We start from the raw sequence: 19069 nt of genomic DNA on the forward strand, positions 1-19069 counted from the left end.
ATGGTTGAGTGGGGGCTGCTGCTGTCAATGGCCCACAACGCCGCATGGAAGCCTAGACTGGAGTTGCTAGATCTGTTTGAAGGCGATGGAGGTTATACTCAATGTGAAAGTGGGAAAAGGACTGTGGGCTGTTAGTGATGCTAGGTAAAAATAATGACTGCAGATGCTGGAAACCAGATTCTGGATTAGTGGTGCTGGAAGAGCACAGCAGTTCAGGCAGCATCCAAAGTGCAGCGAAATCAACGTTTTAGGCAAAAGCCCTTCCATCAGGAATAAAGGCAGTGAGCCTGAAGCGTGGAGAGATAAGCTAGAGGAGGGTGGGGGTGGAGAGAAAGTAGCATAGAGTACAATGGGTGAGTGGGGGAGGGGATGAAGGTGATAGGTCAGGGAGGAGAGGGTGGAGTGGATAGGTGGAAAAGGAGATAGGCAGGTAGGACAAGTCCAGACAAGTCATGGGGATAGTGATGAGCTGGAAGTTTGGAACTAGGGTGAGGTGGGGGAAGGGGAACTGAGGAAACGGTTGAAGTCCATATTGATGCCCTGGGGTTGAAGTGTTCCGAGGCGGAAGATGAGGCGTTCTTCCTCCAGGGGTCTGGTGGTGAGGGGGCGGCGGTGAAGGAGGCCCAGGACATCCATGTCCTCGGCAGAGTGGGAGGGCGACTTGAAATGTTGGGTCACGGGGCGGTGTGGTTGATTGGTGCGGGTGTCCTGGAGATGTTCCCTAAAGCGCTCTGCTAGGAGGTGCCCAGTCTCCCCAATGTAGAGGAGACCGCATCGGGAGCAACAGATACAATAAATGATATTAGTAGATGTGCAGGTAAAACTTCGATGGATGTGGAAGGCTCCTTTACGGTTACTGATGCTGTCATGGACAGATGCATCTGCACCCCACAGATTGGTAAGGATGAGGTCAAGTATGCTTTCCCCTCTTGTTGGTTCCCTCACCACCTGCCACAGACCCAGTCTAACAGCTACATCCTTTAGGACCCAACCAGCTTGATCAGTAGTCCTGCTGTGGAGTCACTCTTGGTGGTGGACACTGAAATTCCCCACCTAGAGTACGTTTTCCACCCTCAGTGAGGGAGGATGGCAGCCACTTCAAAGTCAATATGCTAATGTGGGACAAGAGTGACAGAGTAAGATCAGAAGGTTTCCATTCCTAATAAACACTGAATTAGTTGGATTTTTATGATAAAGGTCATTTTTATCACGCAGTCCTGTCACCTATCATTCCTGTTTTTACAGAGTTGACAGAGAGCTGAGAGCTGTTGTCAGAAATGGTTAACAATTCAGAGTAAAATAATGGTATTTTAGGCCAGGCCTGCTGTTGAGAGTTGGAGGTGATCCAACCCAACAGTGTAAATCAAATACAGAAGTGTATTTGCAGTCGCCAATTGAGCCACACTTAAGCCGAGCTTCCCAAAGTGCTTTGCAGACGTACAGCAGCTTCTTTAAGTGGCATAAAATTACGGCACGCTGTAAAGGTGTGTTTTCTAAGAGCTTAGAAAACAAAAGATGTCCCACTATAGGTCCTACAGCTGTATTGCAGCCAACTGTGTCCCCTTATAACACCTGTGGAACCACAAAAATTGAATCTTCATGAAACTTCATAAGAATGGAAACCAGATCATAAATAAGTGATAACAGATCCATAAAAGTTGGTTTACAAGTTGAAGATAAGCGGCTGAATTCATTGGCTAAGTGCCAGCTGTGTTGCGTTTTTTTTGAGGATTTTTCACTGCGGGTTCTAATGGTTTTCTCCTCACTACCTTACTAAACTACCAACTGCTCCCCTTCTCCAATGCAGTCTCTCTCATCTAACCCCATCTTACCGTGCCCTGCTCCCGAAACAATGCTGAGGTGTCCCAGAATTAACCCAGGGTCTCTGGTGACAGCGTTAAAAGCCCATCGCACAATCAGTCGGTCTCGAGCTGCCCTACACAGTCTCTGATATTTGTCCTGGATAAGGCAGAGAAGGGGAGTTTGGCACCCTGTCTTGTAGGCAAGAACCTGGAGCTCTTCCAGAACAGGCTGGTGTACACACAAGGGACGTTCTTCCCCACTTGATTAGCAGAGGATGCCACGGCATACCATGTCGGGCCTGCCTGGATCAACACATCAGTTGTCTGGAAGAATACACTGAAACGTAGGAAGGGAGTCAATGACCTTCTCCAATCCGCCACGGTAAGGAACACCAACTTCTCTCCGCTATCGCACCCTCACGCTCTGTCGCTGGCTCCCACCGAGGTATGTGCTCTACCACTCGCACTAATAACTGCAATATCTTCCCTCACTAGCTGTCTCCACTCCCCCATGCAAACCAGCCTTCCATCTACAGACACCGTTTACACTTCCCACTGCCTCAGGCACAGCCAAAATAATTAAAGACCACTCACTCCTGTCGTACTCTCTTCCCCCAGGCTGAAGGTAGAAAGGTTTGAAAACACGTACAAACAGATTCAAGAACAGCTTCTTCCCTGCTGTTACCAGACGTTTGAACAGACCTCTCAAATGTTAATTCTCGTCTGTCTTTCTCCACCTTCTCTGCAGCTGTCACATTGCATTCTGCACTCTGTTCTGCTACCTTTGTGCACTTTGTATGGTATGCACGCAAAACAACACTTTTCACTGTGTCTTGGTACATGTGACAACAATCAATCAAACAACGTGTGGCGTTTGCACAGCCCACTCTCCCATTCAGGTCACCTCACCATCTACATTAATAGCTGTACCACCCAATTTCATCTCCCTTAACATCTGCCCCTCTCTCTCATTCCAGGAGGAATACAGCCTCCAGTAGGGCAGAAAGAGTTAAGATGGGGTAGTTGGCTGCCTTGACATTCAGCTCTGTACCCCTGAATTTGACTTCCCCAAGCAGCTGACCTACACGGAGGCTGCCCTTGCCTACTGTGACCAGACTCCTTTTACAAAAGGCTATCTCTCAGACGGAGGTCAGCTGACAAGGTCTCCTTCCCTCGTGTCAGTGCTAAACAGCAAAGTCAGCCAACCTCGTATCTCTGGCTGAGTGCTGCCAAGTGCAAAAAGACAAGACAGGGATGATCAGAGCATCCAGGTGTGCTCTGAGTGAGTGAGAACAATAGTAGGGAATGCACAGTCCAGGCATACAGCCTGACCCAGTCCGTGCGGTGGCAGCGTGTCCCTGAGCATTGCAAAGAGAGTTCCTGTGGCACAATTCCTGTGCAGAATTGTCATGCAAGCAGATGGGAGATGTGTGACGAGGGTCCTTAAAGTCTGGCACATACTGGATGCTAATGCCCATGCACATGGGGGATGCGTGTGCATGGTCAGGGCCCATGAAAATGCCCTGAGACACTGGTGGCTGAAATTGCCAAGTGCCCACACAGACTTTCACATTGTGGATTCTCTGTATCCAGGCAGGTTTGGAAAGATAGGAAAGTGAACGTTAATGAGCTGAGCTGTGCCAATAACAAGGTGTTTTACAAGACGCAGTCCCTCTTCATCGGTACCTCACCGCTGCTGAGCGAAAACCTCACATTTCTGCCCACAGGAGCATAAGCACCGCAGGGAACTGCTCCCAACGTCAAGGTCGGGGGGAGGGGGGGCCTTACTGACTTCTCATGGGATTCCGCCACAAATCTCACCACATCATTCAGGCTGCTTTAAAATTCCACTTCATGATGCTGGTTTCAGGGAGGTTAGAAAAAAAACCCGACTAGGGAACAGACAACTAACACGATCAGTAAAAATGGTTTGCATTGTTACTAGTTCAGCTGAATGCGGTGCATCCAAATTGCTTTCAAGGCAAGATTCCAATACAAGCTGGCGTTGGCTGATAAAGTCAAAGTTTGTCTTTCTTTCAGATACTGAAAAGCTCAATCCACAAGCTGCTTGTGTGGTTTTCTTTTATGCTTTGTAATATCAGGTCAATTTGTTTCTTTTTTAGCTGCTAAGCAGGAAATTGCATTGACTCTGATTGGACGGTCTCTGATGGTTTCACTCTCTGCGCTGTGCTCAATGTGTGAGTGGAGATGTTGTATCCTGAGAATATATGAAATATTTATCTCAGGACATCTGCGGCATCCAGGGTAGTAGAAAGTTTCTGAAAAAGGCTTAAGAAAGGTGAACTCTATCAGGACGGGCTTTAACCCCATGATTTAAAGAAAGAACTCGACGTATCATTGGATACTGTGGTCAAGTAGATTTTGATACTTAAACTCGATGAGTCAATAGATCACTCATGACTATCTTGTGAGGATATTTTAAAAGACGTATTTGGTACTCCACCAGCAATGGGCAATTCCATCCATTTGTAGAGTAGAATCTGCAAAAGATGGCTGTTACACAGGAGATTATTAACTATAAACCTCTTGTGAATTTGTGTATTGTTATACGTAACAAACATGTGTAACTGATACTTACAAAAAGCTTTGTAAAGACATTATTGAGTATCAGAGTTAGAATGTCATGTTGCAGCTGTACAGGACATTGGTTAAGCCACTTTTGGAATACTGCGTTCAATTCTGATTTCCCTGCTATAGGAAAGATATTGTTAAACTTGAAAGGGTTCAGAAAAGGCTTACATGGATGTTGCCAGGGTTGGAAGATTTGAGGTAGGGGGAGAGGCTGAACAGTTTGGGTTATTTTCCCTGGAGTGTCAGAGGCTGAGGGTTAACCTTATCGAGGTTTATAAAATCATGAGGGGCATGGATAGGGTGAATAGACAAGGCCTTTTCCCCAGGATAAGGGAGTCCAAATCTGGACAGCATAGGTTTAAGGTAAGAGGGGAAAGATTTAAAAGGGACCTAATGGGCAGCTTTTTCATGCAGCGGGTGGTGCGTGTGTGGAATAGGCTGCCAGAGGAAGTGGTGGAGGCCAGAACAATTGCAACATTTAAAAAGCATCTGGATGGGTATGTGAATAGGAAGGGTTTGGAGGGGTATGGGTCAAATGCTGGCAAATGGGACTAGATTGGTTTAGGATACCTGGTCAGCATGGACAAACTGCACCAAAAGGTTTGTTTCTGTGCTGTACCAGTCTATGATTCGAAGATGTTTGTGTTTATTTTAAGCTTTGAGTGTTTTCTGAGTATTTTTCTGTATCTGAAGCACGGTGAAACTTATCAGGTAAATGGAGTTTGATCTTACACTGCGAGAAGCTGCTGAACATTCCTAGACAGTAATACTTAGTCTGGGATTTTTGTGAACAACACTTACAGCAGACTCGACTGAGAATTCAAACTCTGCGGCACCATCATAAAGCAGAGCAGGAAACCACGGTGCTGGTGAAAGATTACTGACGTAAACTATTCACCTGGCACGCTCTTCCAGTAATGCAGAGTATTTCCACTCTCAGAAAAGAAGGAACTTGGTCTCAAAGCTTGAACAGCTTCATCACGACGCAAACAACAAACAGTATACCTTCAAAATGCTGAGGTAACGTGGGCAATGCGATAGATCCAACAAAATCAATAGAGTGACCAGAAATCTGCCTTTAGGGATGGACTTTAGAGGCAAAATTCTTCCTCAGGTAAACTCGCCTGTTCTTCATTGCAATAGTGCCTTAGATTCTTTTCCATGCAGCTGGTGGGACTTCAGTTTAATTTCCCATTGGAAAGGCAGCACCTTCGGCAATGTGGCACTTCCTCAGTACTGCAGTGAAACGTTGGCCCACCATTTGTGCTCAGGCCCCGGCCTGAACCCACAAATATTGACTTTTAACTTGAGAATGCTATCGCTCAACCATGAGAGGAGCAGTACAGAAACTTGGGAATCGTCGTAACAGTTGGGTACCATAATTGGCCTAAACGAAAACAATTTACTTGGTGAGGACCAACAATCACATCAGAGATCCTCCCAGTCTGTAGCAACTGGGCAACTGGGGTTGGGGGAGGAATTGAATCCCAGCTCAACTCTGTTTCTAACAGAAACTGTTTTGCTTGGTGAAGAAGAGAGTAAAACAGTAAAATCACCATAATTGCTTCAGCAGTAGTCAAGCTCGTGAAAAGTCAATGGAATTAAGATGCAGATCAGTCACAATGTAACTGGGGATAAGTGGAAGAGGCTGAATAGTCTCCTATTGCTTTGTTCTTGAAAGGTTCCAAAACATAAGTAACACAATCAAATCATGTTAGCACAGTGACACTGGTCTTCAAATATGAAGAAGCAAAGACTATCCTTTGTCTGAAGACAGTTTGCCATTTGCTCTCACTGAGCATTTCAGGTTGCTAATATTTAATGTTTGAAATAGGTCCACAAGGCATGATGATTATTAATGAGTGACATGATGCTTCAACTGCGCAGACTGAGTTAAAAGGTACAGACCATAAATGCTGCTATGCTTATCCTCCTTATCATTGATGTTATGCCACGGAAGGTCAGCTAGAGGCCTGAACAACTCAGATAATAACAGGGCACAGGAATATGAGGAAAAAGCAGCAGATTGGCACTAGGGAGAAGGACTGGTACAGATACAATGGGCTGAATGGTCACCTTCTGCATTGTACCAGTCCTATGATTCTGTGAACTGGATGTGTTCCAGTGCAGGAGAAACAAATCTCAATGAACCAGACTCTGCCTCTACTCTGATCTTGAGTTTTGGATTATTGTAAGAACGCTGCACTCACCTTTTCTCAATGATGCTTGGGTTTGCAGTCACTAGGTGCGTCCTGTACCCTGCGTCCTTGGTGTATTCATTAGATAGAGGAGGGAGGTTACATCTGCAAAGAGAGAGAAAAAAAAAGATGTCTTTAAATCATTGAAATCTGTGCTTACTTTACTTGTTCACACTCATGAAAAGAGGAAGGGCCCATTCCCGATGAAGGGTTCTCGCCCAAAACTTCGAATCTCCTGCTCCTCGGATGCTGCCTGACCGGCTGTGCTTTTCCAGCACTCTCGACTCTAATCTCCAGCATCTGCAGTCCTCACTTTCAACATGAAAAATACCATCTACCCTTAGGGGTCCTAGGGCCTTTACACACAGAGCTACAACCACTGGCTGTGCCTCTATAGGCCACTGGCTCAATCAGGAATATCGGCGTTGGGTCAGCTACCTAGCTGGCAATGGCTTTGGGCACATGGTGAGGTAGAAGGGGGTATATAACTGTTCTTCTTCACTTCACAATGTCGTAATTGTAATGAGGTCAGCCAGCTAGACCTCACAGAATATGAGTTCCCTGATTGGGGCTATTTGTCTGGTTCAATCAGGGAGCCTTGGCTGACATAAAAGGGTGAATGTCAGGTATATGGAGCCCAGAACGCCTGACTCAGTGAGAGAGAGGCAATGCTATGTTCAAGGGCTATGCATTTGTGAACGAAGGGTGATTGGTGATGGGATGCCAGCCTCTGAGGAGTTATTTCACATAGAAACATCGTTTTTAAGGAAAACAATATTTTGTTGTGAGGAATCCCGAAGTGTTCGGTCCCACTCACAGCTGACTAGTTTCTGAATGGAGTCCTTCACGCTTTAAGGTATTTATCACCTGCTTAAGGGGATCACCTAGGACGTGTAACAAAACATTCCACAAGCTTAAAATGGAGGACACGTGCACACTGACTACAGGTTTAAAACAATGGGTTTAATAATTCCATACACCATTAAAGCTCATGCCAAGTTCTAACCCTATGCACCTAAAGAGTCTGATGTAGGTGGACAAAAGCAAAACACATGATAAGTGTAACGTATGAAATGTCTTCTCTATATTTACTTCCATTAAGTACCACAGATAAGTATTGCCTTCTATAATACCACTCCTGTCCCATCTGTCTACAAACCATTATGTCTAATGACTATTACATGATGACCATTAAAATATTAAAGACATCACAGCCAAACTAGGGACCATAAATCAGGAAAATTCAATGTTGCTTTACAATTATGATCTATAGTGCCCTTAAAATAGGACAAAGTGTCAAGGCATTCAATAAAGGCTTAAGGTCCCAGAGCCAAAGCCAAAGATACTCTGAGGGGGCTGATCAAACACTTGCTCAAAGAGATGAGTTTTATGACGGGATTGAAAAGAAGGAGAAAGAGTTAAACACAGTAAAGACTTTAAGGGAGGGGTTTCCAACATCAAATGTCAGATGGTGTGAGAGTCATGCAGAAAGTAATGGTGAGTTCATCAGGGAAAACATTGCAGAAATTATTGGCAGCTTGAGAAATATAAGATTGAGCAATTTGACTTTTGGCATATTAGGAGTAAGATTATCAAGTGACATAATGCTGATCTGGGCAAGGAAATATTGGGACGGATGACCACTGGTTTGGTCAGAGTCTGAGAATATAAGTAGCATTATGAAGAAAGAGAGAGGGGTAAAGCTCAGTGAGGACTGGGAATGATAAAAGTACCCCACTGAGTGGGGAATGTGCAGCAACTGGTGGGAGAAACTGGGAGCTGGTGACAACAGCTTCCTCAGCACCACTACATGCTGGGGTCAGCTGAGAATGAATGAAGCCATGTGTGATTAAAGTTATTCTTTTATTTCAATTATTCTTGACTTATAAAGCTTGGAGTGGAGGGAGGGAGGGGACAGCAAGCAGCTAACAGCTTAAAAATATTTTAAAAATATGATTAAAATTAGGATTACTTGACGGTGGAGGATAGATTTCACTTTTGCTGCATCTGCTGTTTAAATGATCAGTTGTAGCTGACATCCATCACTACTAACTGACTCCCTACTCTCCTGGGAATAATGACAAGGTTTGGCTTACTACCATCTGGGATAGCCTTGATTTATGGCATTCGGTGCTGCCAAGCAAAACATCTGCCCAAGAGGGAGATATGGGCCACACACTCATGACCTGTCTTTGGTCAAATATCCATCCATCAAACTTATCCACATTCGGAGATGATCAGACCTTTTGGCCAGGTGACATTTACAAAAGCTTATCATTTGAAGACAACATGTAGTGGCATCTTTGCCCAACCTCTGCAGACCAAAGCTTGGTTGTGAAATGATCGTTTGCATCGCCAGCTGATCTTAAGGTGATTAGTTTTTCTCCCGTGATTGCCCTGTTTTGACTGATTGTGAATAGTGCTGACTAAAACAGAGATGCACGAGCGGTGTCATTTTCACTTTGGACACACGATTGGCACTTTCAAAGACTCTTCAGATCATCATGCACGCACTGTATGATTGAAATGTATTGCGCTTGGATCTATCACATTTTTCTTCATCATGTGACTTGCTTTAAGAGTGCTGCAAGACTTGGAGATCCAAAACATTTGTAATACAGAGAGCTGACATTCAGGCTTTCTCCAGTGCTGAGTGCACACCCACTTGATCTATCACAGTGATTATATTCTAGATGTTGTGGGTGTAGGGACTTTATTTCCCAACCAGGAACTCTACCTTTTACCCAGTTTGAAATTTCTTATTCAGTTTAAAGACCACAATGTGGCCCACTTTTTCCCCCCTCATGTTAACAATGAGTATAAAGGAACCCTCTTATGTGTGATACCTAGAGTCATAGAGTCAGAGAGATGTTCAGCATGAAAACAGACCCTTCGGTCTAACCCGTCAATGCCGACCAGATATCCCAACCCAATCTAGTCCCACTTGCCAGTACCTGGCCCATATCCCTCCAAACCCTTCCTATTCATATACCCATCCAAATGCCTCTTAAATGTTCCAATTGTACCAGCCTCCACCACATCCTGTAGCAGTTCATTACATACACGTACCGCCCTCTGAGTGAAAAAGTTGCCCTTAGGTCTCTTTTATATCTTTCTCCTCTCACCCTAAACCTATGCCCTCTAGTTCTGGACTCCCCAACCCCATGGAAAATACTTTGCCTATTTATCCTATCCATGTCCCTCATAATTTTGTAAACCTCTATAAGGTCACCCCTAGCCTCCGACGCTCCAGGGAAAATAGCCTCAGCCTGTTCAGCCTCTCCGTGTAGCTCAGATCCTCCAACCCTGGCAACATCCTTGTAAATCTTTTCTGAACCCTTTCAAGTTTCACAACATATTTCCGATAGGAAAGAGATAAGAATTGCACACAATATTCCAACAGTGGCCTAACCAATGTCCTGTACAGCTGCAACATGACCTCCCAACTCCTGTTCTCAATACTCTGACCGATAAAGAAAAGCCTTCTTCAGGAAAGTGTAAGAATAAGAAAACTTAGAGCACAGTTTTTAACTTTCCAAATATTAACTGGGGATAAATTTTCTTAAGTTACATCCAGCAGAATCTTTTTAACTAATACACAGAAAGCCCAAATATAGAGGGAGCAGTTGTGGACCTAACACTTGAAAAATAGCCCAAGCTAATTGGTCAGAGTATTGAGTACAGGACAGCATATCAGCATGGTTGTATTTTGGAAATAGTGATCATTACTGGGTTAGATTTAGAATAATTATAGAAATGAAGGACTGGGAATAAAAGTTCTAAATTGTGGAAAGACAAACTTTAATAAGATATGATTTGGTCAAGTGGACTGGGAGCAATTGCTTATAAAAAGAAACTATTAGCGCAATAGGATGCATACAACAAGCAAATGGGCAAAGTGTGGGATCAAGACCAGAGAAAATTAGATGCGAAGGGATATAAAGGTTAGGATTAAGAAGAAAAAAAGAAACTTGAGAGATGGCTTTTAAAGGCATCAAAGTGTATAGGGAGAAACTGAGAGTATGGCATTGAGATAGAAGAGCATTCATGATCATTCTGGATGGCAAAGCAGATTCAAAGTCTGAATGGCCTAAACCTGTTCCTATCTGTAATGTTGATGTGTCAAGGCAGAGCTCCTGGAGAAGAGCAAGGCAGAACTTAAAAAGCATATCAGAAAGCTCAGATAATGATAAAGTATTGGTAGGTCGAATAAAGGAAAAATGTAAAAAGGGCAAGTGTATATCCACAGAAAGAAAGGAGCCATAGAGGTGATGTATGTGTAAACTCAGAAGATGTGGGCATCATCTTTTTTGAATATCTTGAGAATCTTCATAGTGGAAAGGAATGATACAAGTACAGACATCAGGGTGGAAGACTATGAAATATTAGAATAAATCAACAGAAGGAGCACTACTACTCAGTTTAACAACCTTAAAAGTAGATAAATCCACAGGTTTTGTTTAGATGTATCCCAGGCTTTTGAGGGAGGCAATGGAGAAGATATCAGGGGCCTTGGCATTAATCTTCAAATCCTCTCAGGCCACAGGTGAGGTTTCAGCTAACTACGAATGTCCAATTATTTAAGAAAAGACAAAGGAATTGACCAACAAATTACAGGCTAGTCAGTCTAACCTCAGTGGTTGACAGGTTATTGGAAAATGCTAAGGCACAGAACATAACTGCTCTTGTAGCACAATCATAACATCCCTGCCTCTGGGATAGAAGGTCTGGGTTCACATCTCACCAGCCCCAGAGCTGTGTCACAACATGTTCAAGCAACTGATTCAATTTTTTTTTACAAACAAATTAATCAGGCGATCAGTTTTGGAAAACAAAACCAGGAGTGTTTATGAGGGTAATGCATTTGATGTGGTTTCCATGGATTTTGTCGAGGTCCCTCCTGGCAGTTTGGTAAAGAAAGTAAGAATCTTTGGGATCCGTTGGACAGAAAAATTGACTGAGGCAGGAAGCAAAAGGTGATGGGTGGGGGTGGCGATAGTACAATGTACCGGTGACTGGAAGTCTGTTTTTAATGAAGTTCCACAAGCTCACTGGCAAGGCCCATACAATGGTGGTGTACATGAAACATTATGATATAAGTATAGAGGGTATGATTAAGTTTGCAAGTAACACAAAAATATCTGAGGTGGTAAATAGTAAAGAGGATAGCTGTAAACATCAGGAACATATCAATCAACTGATTAGATGGACAGAGTATTGAAAATGACATTCAACTTGGAACGGTGTGAATTAATGCAATTGGGAGGGCTAACGTGACAAGAGATTGCACCCTGGTAGGAAGCAATGGTAGGACCCTGGAAACTAATGAAGATTAGAGGGACCATGGTGTGCATATACACAGATCTCTTAAGATTGCATATGGGCCTTTATTAGCCAAGCCATAGTATTCAAAAACATTGGAAGCAGTTACGCTGGAAATATATAAACCTGATGGTAAGGCCACAACTGTAGAACTATGGGCAATCGTTACATTATAGGAAGTTGTGACTGCATTACAGAAGATGCAGAGGAGATTTACCATGTTGCTGCCCTGGGCTGAGGATCTGAACTATGAGGAAAGATTGGATATGATGCTATTGTTTTTCTTGGAGCAGTGAACATTTAGAGGGTACCTGATGGAGGTGTATAAGATGATGAGGGGCTTAGATAGGGTGGATAGAAAGGTATTTTTTCATTAGCAGAGGGAGCACAGATTTAAAATGAAACAGGAGGCTAACAGGATCACTGAGAATATTTTTACAAAATGTATGGCCTTGAGTCTGGAATTCTCTGCCAAAAAAGGATGGTTGAGCCAGAAAGTCTCATAATATTTGAGGAGTATTTAAATATTCATTTGCATTATCATAGTCTCCAGGGCGATGGGCCAAGAGTTAGAAAATGGGACGAGTGTAATCAGATCTTTATTAACCAACATGGACACTGGTTGCCCCAATGTTTTTTTCCGCTGTGACTGAATTTTCAAGGAATGAAAATTGTTATGAACCCTCAGTGAAAAGTCAGGACATGGATTGGCGAGGGTTGTAAAAGGTGGGTAATGTATTTAAAACAGCACAGCTATTACAACTTTGTTAGAGCTCCACAGGAGGCACCTTTGTACTTGGGACCCCACTTTGGGATGCCCTGTTGAACTTGCTATATAGCAATCACCTTATCAGCAGGGGAGGTAAACATCAGGAACGCAGAAATGAGGATGCCTGAGTAGGATCTAGAGCACAATTGTGTTGCATTCATTCAATTTATCACTCTGAAAATTTGGCAGTGAAGCCAATAAACTGTACAGCAGACAATGGAAGGGGCAGATGAGACTGGAGGGCTTTAATGGACAGCTCGTTCTTTCCAAAGCATTGTATGGTCATGCTCTGCTCACAATATTGACACTTTGTGGAAATTTATGCAATAGAGAGATATATACTTTCCTACAATTTTTTTATCATTTCCCTGGCTTATAGAGATCACATTCACAGTAGATCTGCATAGAAACTGTACAGTACTATACTGAGGTACATTGCACTGAATTAATGTGCAGTGAAGTCATGCAAAGTGCACAGCCTCTTGCAATTTGGAATGTTCCACAAGGGAGTCACAGAAATGCTCTTTGTCTGACATGCTGGCTGTCATATGAAGCTGGTGCTTGGCACATATGATATTAACTGTGTAACAACTGTAGGGATATGAAGTCCTCTATGGTTGGTACTGACTACTCAAGTAAGTGTCAACCAACTCCTCACTGTAAAACATTACAGTGCATGATCTTCAGTGCTCTTTCCAAGCCAATAGAAGATGTAAGTGACCTCCCAAATATAATCGGTGATTACATCCTCCAAGTGTGTTGTTCTGTGGCCCTTTGCACACTAGCAAGTACCTTTCCCTAACCCCTCTCAGTGAAATGCTGCTTAGCCACAAATGCCCTCAAAAGGGTGCCCCAACTTAATAACCTAAAGCTCCTCAAAAACGCCAGTAATTTAACCTCCTCCATGAAATCCACATAAGTACTAAACCACCTCAGTACCTGCTACATACAATCAATTAGTGGATGCTGGACAGTCAAGAAACTAACTGGGACCTTTAAACAATGCCTCGAGTTTTCCATGTCCTTTCTCAATTCAACCTAATTTACTGCTGAATGAGGAACGCAATGCTGCTTTCTGGGAAAGACAACATCAGAATCAATTGTTTTGCATGCTCCTTCAGGGATTTCCCTTATAAATCAAAATTAAGCAAACAGGAATACAAAGAGTGAGGAGCAGAATTAATGTTAAAAAATATCCAAAGTAAACTGTAGTTTTTTTTTCAAAATATCTTTTACTGTCTTTCTTATATTGATTTAAAAATCATGATATGCTAACTTGGGAACATAGCCTGTAGCTTTTAGAAATAAAAGATTACTTTATCCACAGCATTGTAAAGGTCTAGGTGCACAATTGATTCGATGACATGGCGAATTTGACCTTTTGCTCCAGAAATGGGTGGCACAGTGGCTCAGTGGTTAGCACTGCTGCCTCACAGCAGCAGGGTCCCAGGTTCAATTCCAGCCTTAGGCAACTGTCTGTGTGGAGTTTGCACATTCTGTGTGGGTTTCCTCCAGGTGCTCAGATTTCCTCTCAGAGTCCAAAGATGTACAGGTCAGGTAAATTGGCCATGCCAAATTGCCCATAGTGTTAGGTGCATTAATCAGAGGGAAATGGGATCTGGGTGGGTTACTCTTCGGAAGGTCAGTGTGGACCGAAGGGCCTGTTTCCATGCTGTAGGGAATCCAATCAAAGTCTAAGGCAGAGATTTTCTATTTTGGAGACGTGGGCATAGCGGAACGGAAAGAAAGAAGATCATCTGAGGGCACATGGATGGCACAGATGGCATGCCACGGAGGTGAGTTTAGGGCCCAGTATGAGACTAGACGGCATTGGCAGAGGCTGCATTGGCAAAGTGGGCCCGAACTGGACACATGGTGGCGGTGGAGTTGAGTTTGAGCCAGAGCTGTAACCGGTGGCATATGCAATGGCATGGTGCAGGGTGAACTCAGTGGTGAAGGCATCGGTGGAGGGGAGATGGCACCGAAGAACATAGAACATAGAACAATACAGCACAGAACAGGCCCTTCGGCCCACGATGTTATGCCAAACATTTGGCCTAGCTTAAGCACCTATCTGTGTACCTATCCAATTGCCACTTAAAGGTCACCAATGATTCTGACTCTGCCACTCCCACAGGCAGCGCATTCCATGCCCCCACCACTCTCTGGGTAAAGAGCCTACCCCTGACATCCCCCCATAACTTTTCACCTTACATTTATGTCCCCTTGTAACACTCTGTTGTACCCGGGGAAAAAGTCTCTGACTGTCTACTCTATCTATTCCCCTGATCATCTTATAAACCTCTATCAAGTCACCCCTCGAAGAGTGACGACTTTCAATCGAGTGGTGGTGGCACGGTGAAGGAGAGTCATGCCTGGCCACCAGGCCCAAGGTGGAGCACTTCACAAGAAGGACTGTAAAGTTGAACACATTATTTCTTTATTTTTCTGCCTTTATGTTCAATGTTTTGGCTTATTTTTCTGCGTTTTAAGATGGCGCCGGAGAGTGGCGAGACTAAACAATGCTTTTCACTGTATTTTGTTTGATTCAATTTGAGTTATTACTGTCACGTGTACCTGAGGACAATGAAAAGTTTTGTTTTGTGAGCAGTGCAGGCAGATCATAGCAAACAAGAACATACAGATCACGGGATCCCCAGACTGAGTGAGGCATAATGGTTGTGAGAAATGTGAGAATAAGATCTGCTGTAGAGGGCTCAAAAATAGTCATCTCGTGTTGGTACCATCTTGAAGTAACAAAATACGCGTGACTATAAATAAGTCAAATAACTTCCAAAATACGGAGCCACATTTATAATTGTATGTTCTCTCGTCACCATTTCTTGTACGTGTGAGTCTCTGTCTAGCCCCAAGTCTAACACTAAAGGGACAGAGTCTATGCACTGTTAATGCTACACAACGTTTCACGGCTTGTGATGTGATCACTACTTTGAATGTTTCCAGACAAACACTGCTATTGTATCACAGGCAACACTGGGGAAATTTTGTGTTGAATGATCTTGGCTTGGGGCCAGGATCTGGACTGCACACAGTAGGCCAATACCTCAGCTTCCCACAGCACGTAGTGTGTGTCAGCCTCCGTGTAGGTGTCTGTCTCATGGTGTTACCCTTGGAAGGGTCTCCCATCATTTGCAAGCAGAGGCCTAATCCATCACTGTCCAAAACTCTACCCCATCCCACTGCGCTACCCCCAACTCCCTGCAAATCCCACCCCCCCCCACCCAACTTCACCCCTCCATCCTCTCCAGGTGTGGGCACAGCCATTTTCATCTCCCTTGCGCAATGTTACAGTACAGTAGAAAGCGGCAGTGACCATGCCTCAAACTGAGAGTCTTAAGGCTCTGCCTCTTCATCTTGGTGAACCTTCAGATGTTTACACCCCTGTCTGATTGCCCCAATCAACCCCATCAGTTTTGCATGCTCCAAATCCCCACCCAACTCTCTGAGTCTTTGTCTGCCCACATTACCTCCCCAGCACCATTTTATCAAGCAAACATACCAGGTATGGTAGCCCGCTATCCCTGCATGGAAGCTCCCCTGATTGAAGCCAGGGTGCTACTGAACATCGACGCTTCCTGCCATTCCACCTCCTCCCCCCTTTCTCTAGTGTATTGATTTGTCCCCCACCCCCACCTCAGTATTTCACATTCTGGTATTTAGTGTTCTGACTCCCGACCCCACAATTAAGTTAGCCAGCCTTCCTCGCACACTGATTACCTGCCCTAACTTTCAGTGCTTAGACCCCCAGGACTTTGGGGCGAACCTCCTTGAGCGGCTTAACCAGAAAGCCCTGAAATGACCAGACCACCCCTCCCCAACCAACCCGACTGAGATTTGTATGTCACCCCGACGGCTTTCCCATGGCTCCTCGTAATGATTGGATTAAGACCTTGGTCTACTCCCCAGACAAGGGGCACCAACCCTCTGATTGTGAGTGCCCCCTCTACTGATTCTGCATTAAACTGCAAGATCTGAAGGAGATACGAGAAGCCTTTAAAAAATGTGCTTCAGGGTGCAAGGCATGGAGCTGCAAACATGCTGGTAAGTGCAAAGTGAGTGAGTGCTCTGACTCAGTGAGCAGCCCTGAGATGCAGCCTGGGTGCCCGTCTGCGTTCAAAGTGTCCTTGCAGCAGTCTTTCAGTGAGAATATCCAGTGGGTCCCAAAGTGCAGCACACAGGGCAGGAGCACACTGTCAGTGGGATTGGAGACGTCCCACAGTGGTGCAGAGGGGCTGGGACAGATTGGATGCCAATGTCCCCGGATGTGGGATGCATGTAGCCACTTCCCATGGAGCGCGGCCTCAGGTGAGGGTGCCAAGATGGAGGGCCGCAGGAACAAGGAGTGAGCTGGAGTCACCAGGTACCTGCTCAAATCTCCATGCCAGTAATTCCCAGTGCTTTGCTCCCATCCAGGGACTGGGAGAATGGGAGCCTACACATTATCGAGTGATGATACAGTCATAATGAAGATGATAATGAATGATAATCTCTACTAATAGACCTCCTGTTATAGAATAGAATCCCAACAGAGTGGAAATAGGCTCTTCAGCCTAACAAGTCCACACCGACCCTCTGAAAAGTAACCCACCCAGACCCATTCCCCTACCCTATTGTCCTATATTTACCCCTGACTAATGCACCTAGCCTACACATCCCTGAACACTATAGGCAATTTAGCAAGGCCAATTGCTCACTGCACGTTGCTCACTAACAAGAATCACATCTTGAACATGGAACATGGTTGGAAAATGCGACTTGTCAGTGGCAATGCACTCGACGCCTCTCGCTATTCTCCCAGATTTTTCACCAAGGCCATGTTATTTGGGCCATTGTGGTGCAGTGGTAGTGTCCCTACCTCTGAGCCAGGCAGGCCTGGATTCAAATCCCACCTACTCCAGAGGTATATAAAAACAGTCTGAACTGCTTTATTCAGAAAGTACCTAACCACATTGTTCAGGTCATAGGGAAATTTCACCACTTGTTTCAAAAGAATATCTATTTGTATCTGTGACCTATATTTAGATGTCTTATAGAGATAGATGTTTAAGATGCCTGGGATGTATTTCATGTATCGCTACAAACACACATACATATTTCTGCTGCATGCGCGTCAATAATTCTGGTATGTTTTCCACATTTACTTTCAGAATTAGACTGACTAAAGCTGACATCCTGTCACACTGGAACAAACCTGTTCAATTTAGCCATTTTGCTTACTAATTAGGAGAACTGGTTTCTCGGAAACACCAAGATCCCCCTCCAAGCCATTCACCATCCAGACTTGGAAGCATAACGCCATTCCTTCACTGTCACTGGGTCAATATCCTAGAATTCCCTCCCTCAGGGCATTGTGGGTCACCCCGCAGCAGGTGGACTGCAGCGGTTCAAGAAGGCAGCTCACCCCCACCTTCTCAAGGGGCAACTAGGGACGGGCAGTAAATGCTGGGCTCAGTGAGCGAGACCACATCCCACGGGTGAATAAAAAATAAAGAGCTACAGAGTTGGATTGATGATAAAGTTCGAAAGCAAACCTTGTTTTGCTGATGATTCTCCTCTATCTTTGCACTTCCATAAATAAACTGAAGCTTGAATCAGTTTTATTTCTGTTCAGGTTAAAAGGTGAGAACGGCTTTTACACATTGTTTTATGTTCGGACATGATGAGACTTGTGAGTCTTGCAGTCGGAGCTACTTAGATTATTTCCCCCTTTTAAACTGACTAACCCCCACACCTCCACACCCCCTCCCCCCAACATTTGGTTGCATGCCTTTGATCTATTTCTGGTATTCCCACCAACCATTAACACTGGCTATCCATCTATATCGCTCCTTTCCATAATGTGCATCCTCTTTGGCTTTTACTTAGTACCTTCCATTCGTTCCTCCTTATGCATTAACAGGATAAAAAAACATAATTTTTCAGCCACTCTTAGTTCCAAAACAGAACTTTATTAGATTCAAAACGTTAATTCTGTTTTCTGTCCCCACAGATGTTGGCAGATCCTAAAGTTGCTCCAGTAGTTTCTATTACACAGACAGCTAGACCTCCTGCCTTGCATTGCATTGTCAATGACAGAACCTGTGGATATTACTGTATTCATTAGATGCAAATCATCGAGCAGCTAAGGTAATAAACAGCATGACCACCCCCCCCCCCACCCCCGCAACACCAAAAGCTGGAGATAGAACAATGAACACAAGCACTCACCTTCAACCTCAGCAGAGCATCAACTTACCTGAAATGCAGCCACAGAGATCCTCACAACTGCTTCAAACCCTGTACTTTATGTGGCCCTCATTGCGAACTTAGAGATGAAGACTATGAGCTAGAGACTAGATTAGCCATAATTCTATTGCCTTGGGGTG

General features: G+C 44.3%; 1 protein-coding gene across 1 annotated transcript in view; it reads right to left on the reverse strand.

Annotated features, from left to right (window-relative positions):
* st8sia1 (ST8 alpha-N-acetyl-neuraminide alpha-2,8-sialyltransferase 1) overlaps nt 1–19069 on the reverse strand; it is an 82810-nt gene that overhangs the window by 13668 nt on the left and 50073 nt on the right. The window contains exon 4 of the mRNA XM_060843246.1: nt 6605–6697. Coding sequence (XP_060699229.1) covers nt 6605–6697 — 93 coding nt within the window. The remainder of the gene's footprint in view (nt 1–6604; nt 6698–19069) is intronic.

Source organism: Hemiscyllium ocellatum, chromosome 23 (genome assembly GCF_020745735.1).
Source record: "Hemiscyllium ocellatum isolate sHemOce1 chromosome 23, sHemOce1.pat.X.cur, whole genome shotgun sequence".
Lineage (NCBI taxonomy): Eukaryota > Metazoa > Chordata > Chondrichthyes > Orectolobiformes > Hemiscylliidae > Hemiscyllium > Hemiscyllium ocellatum.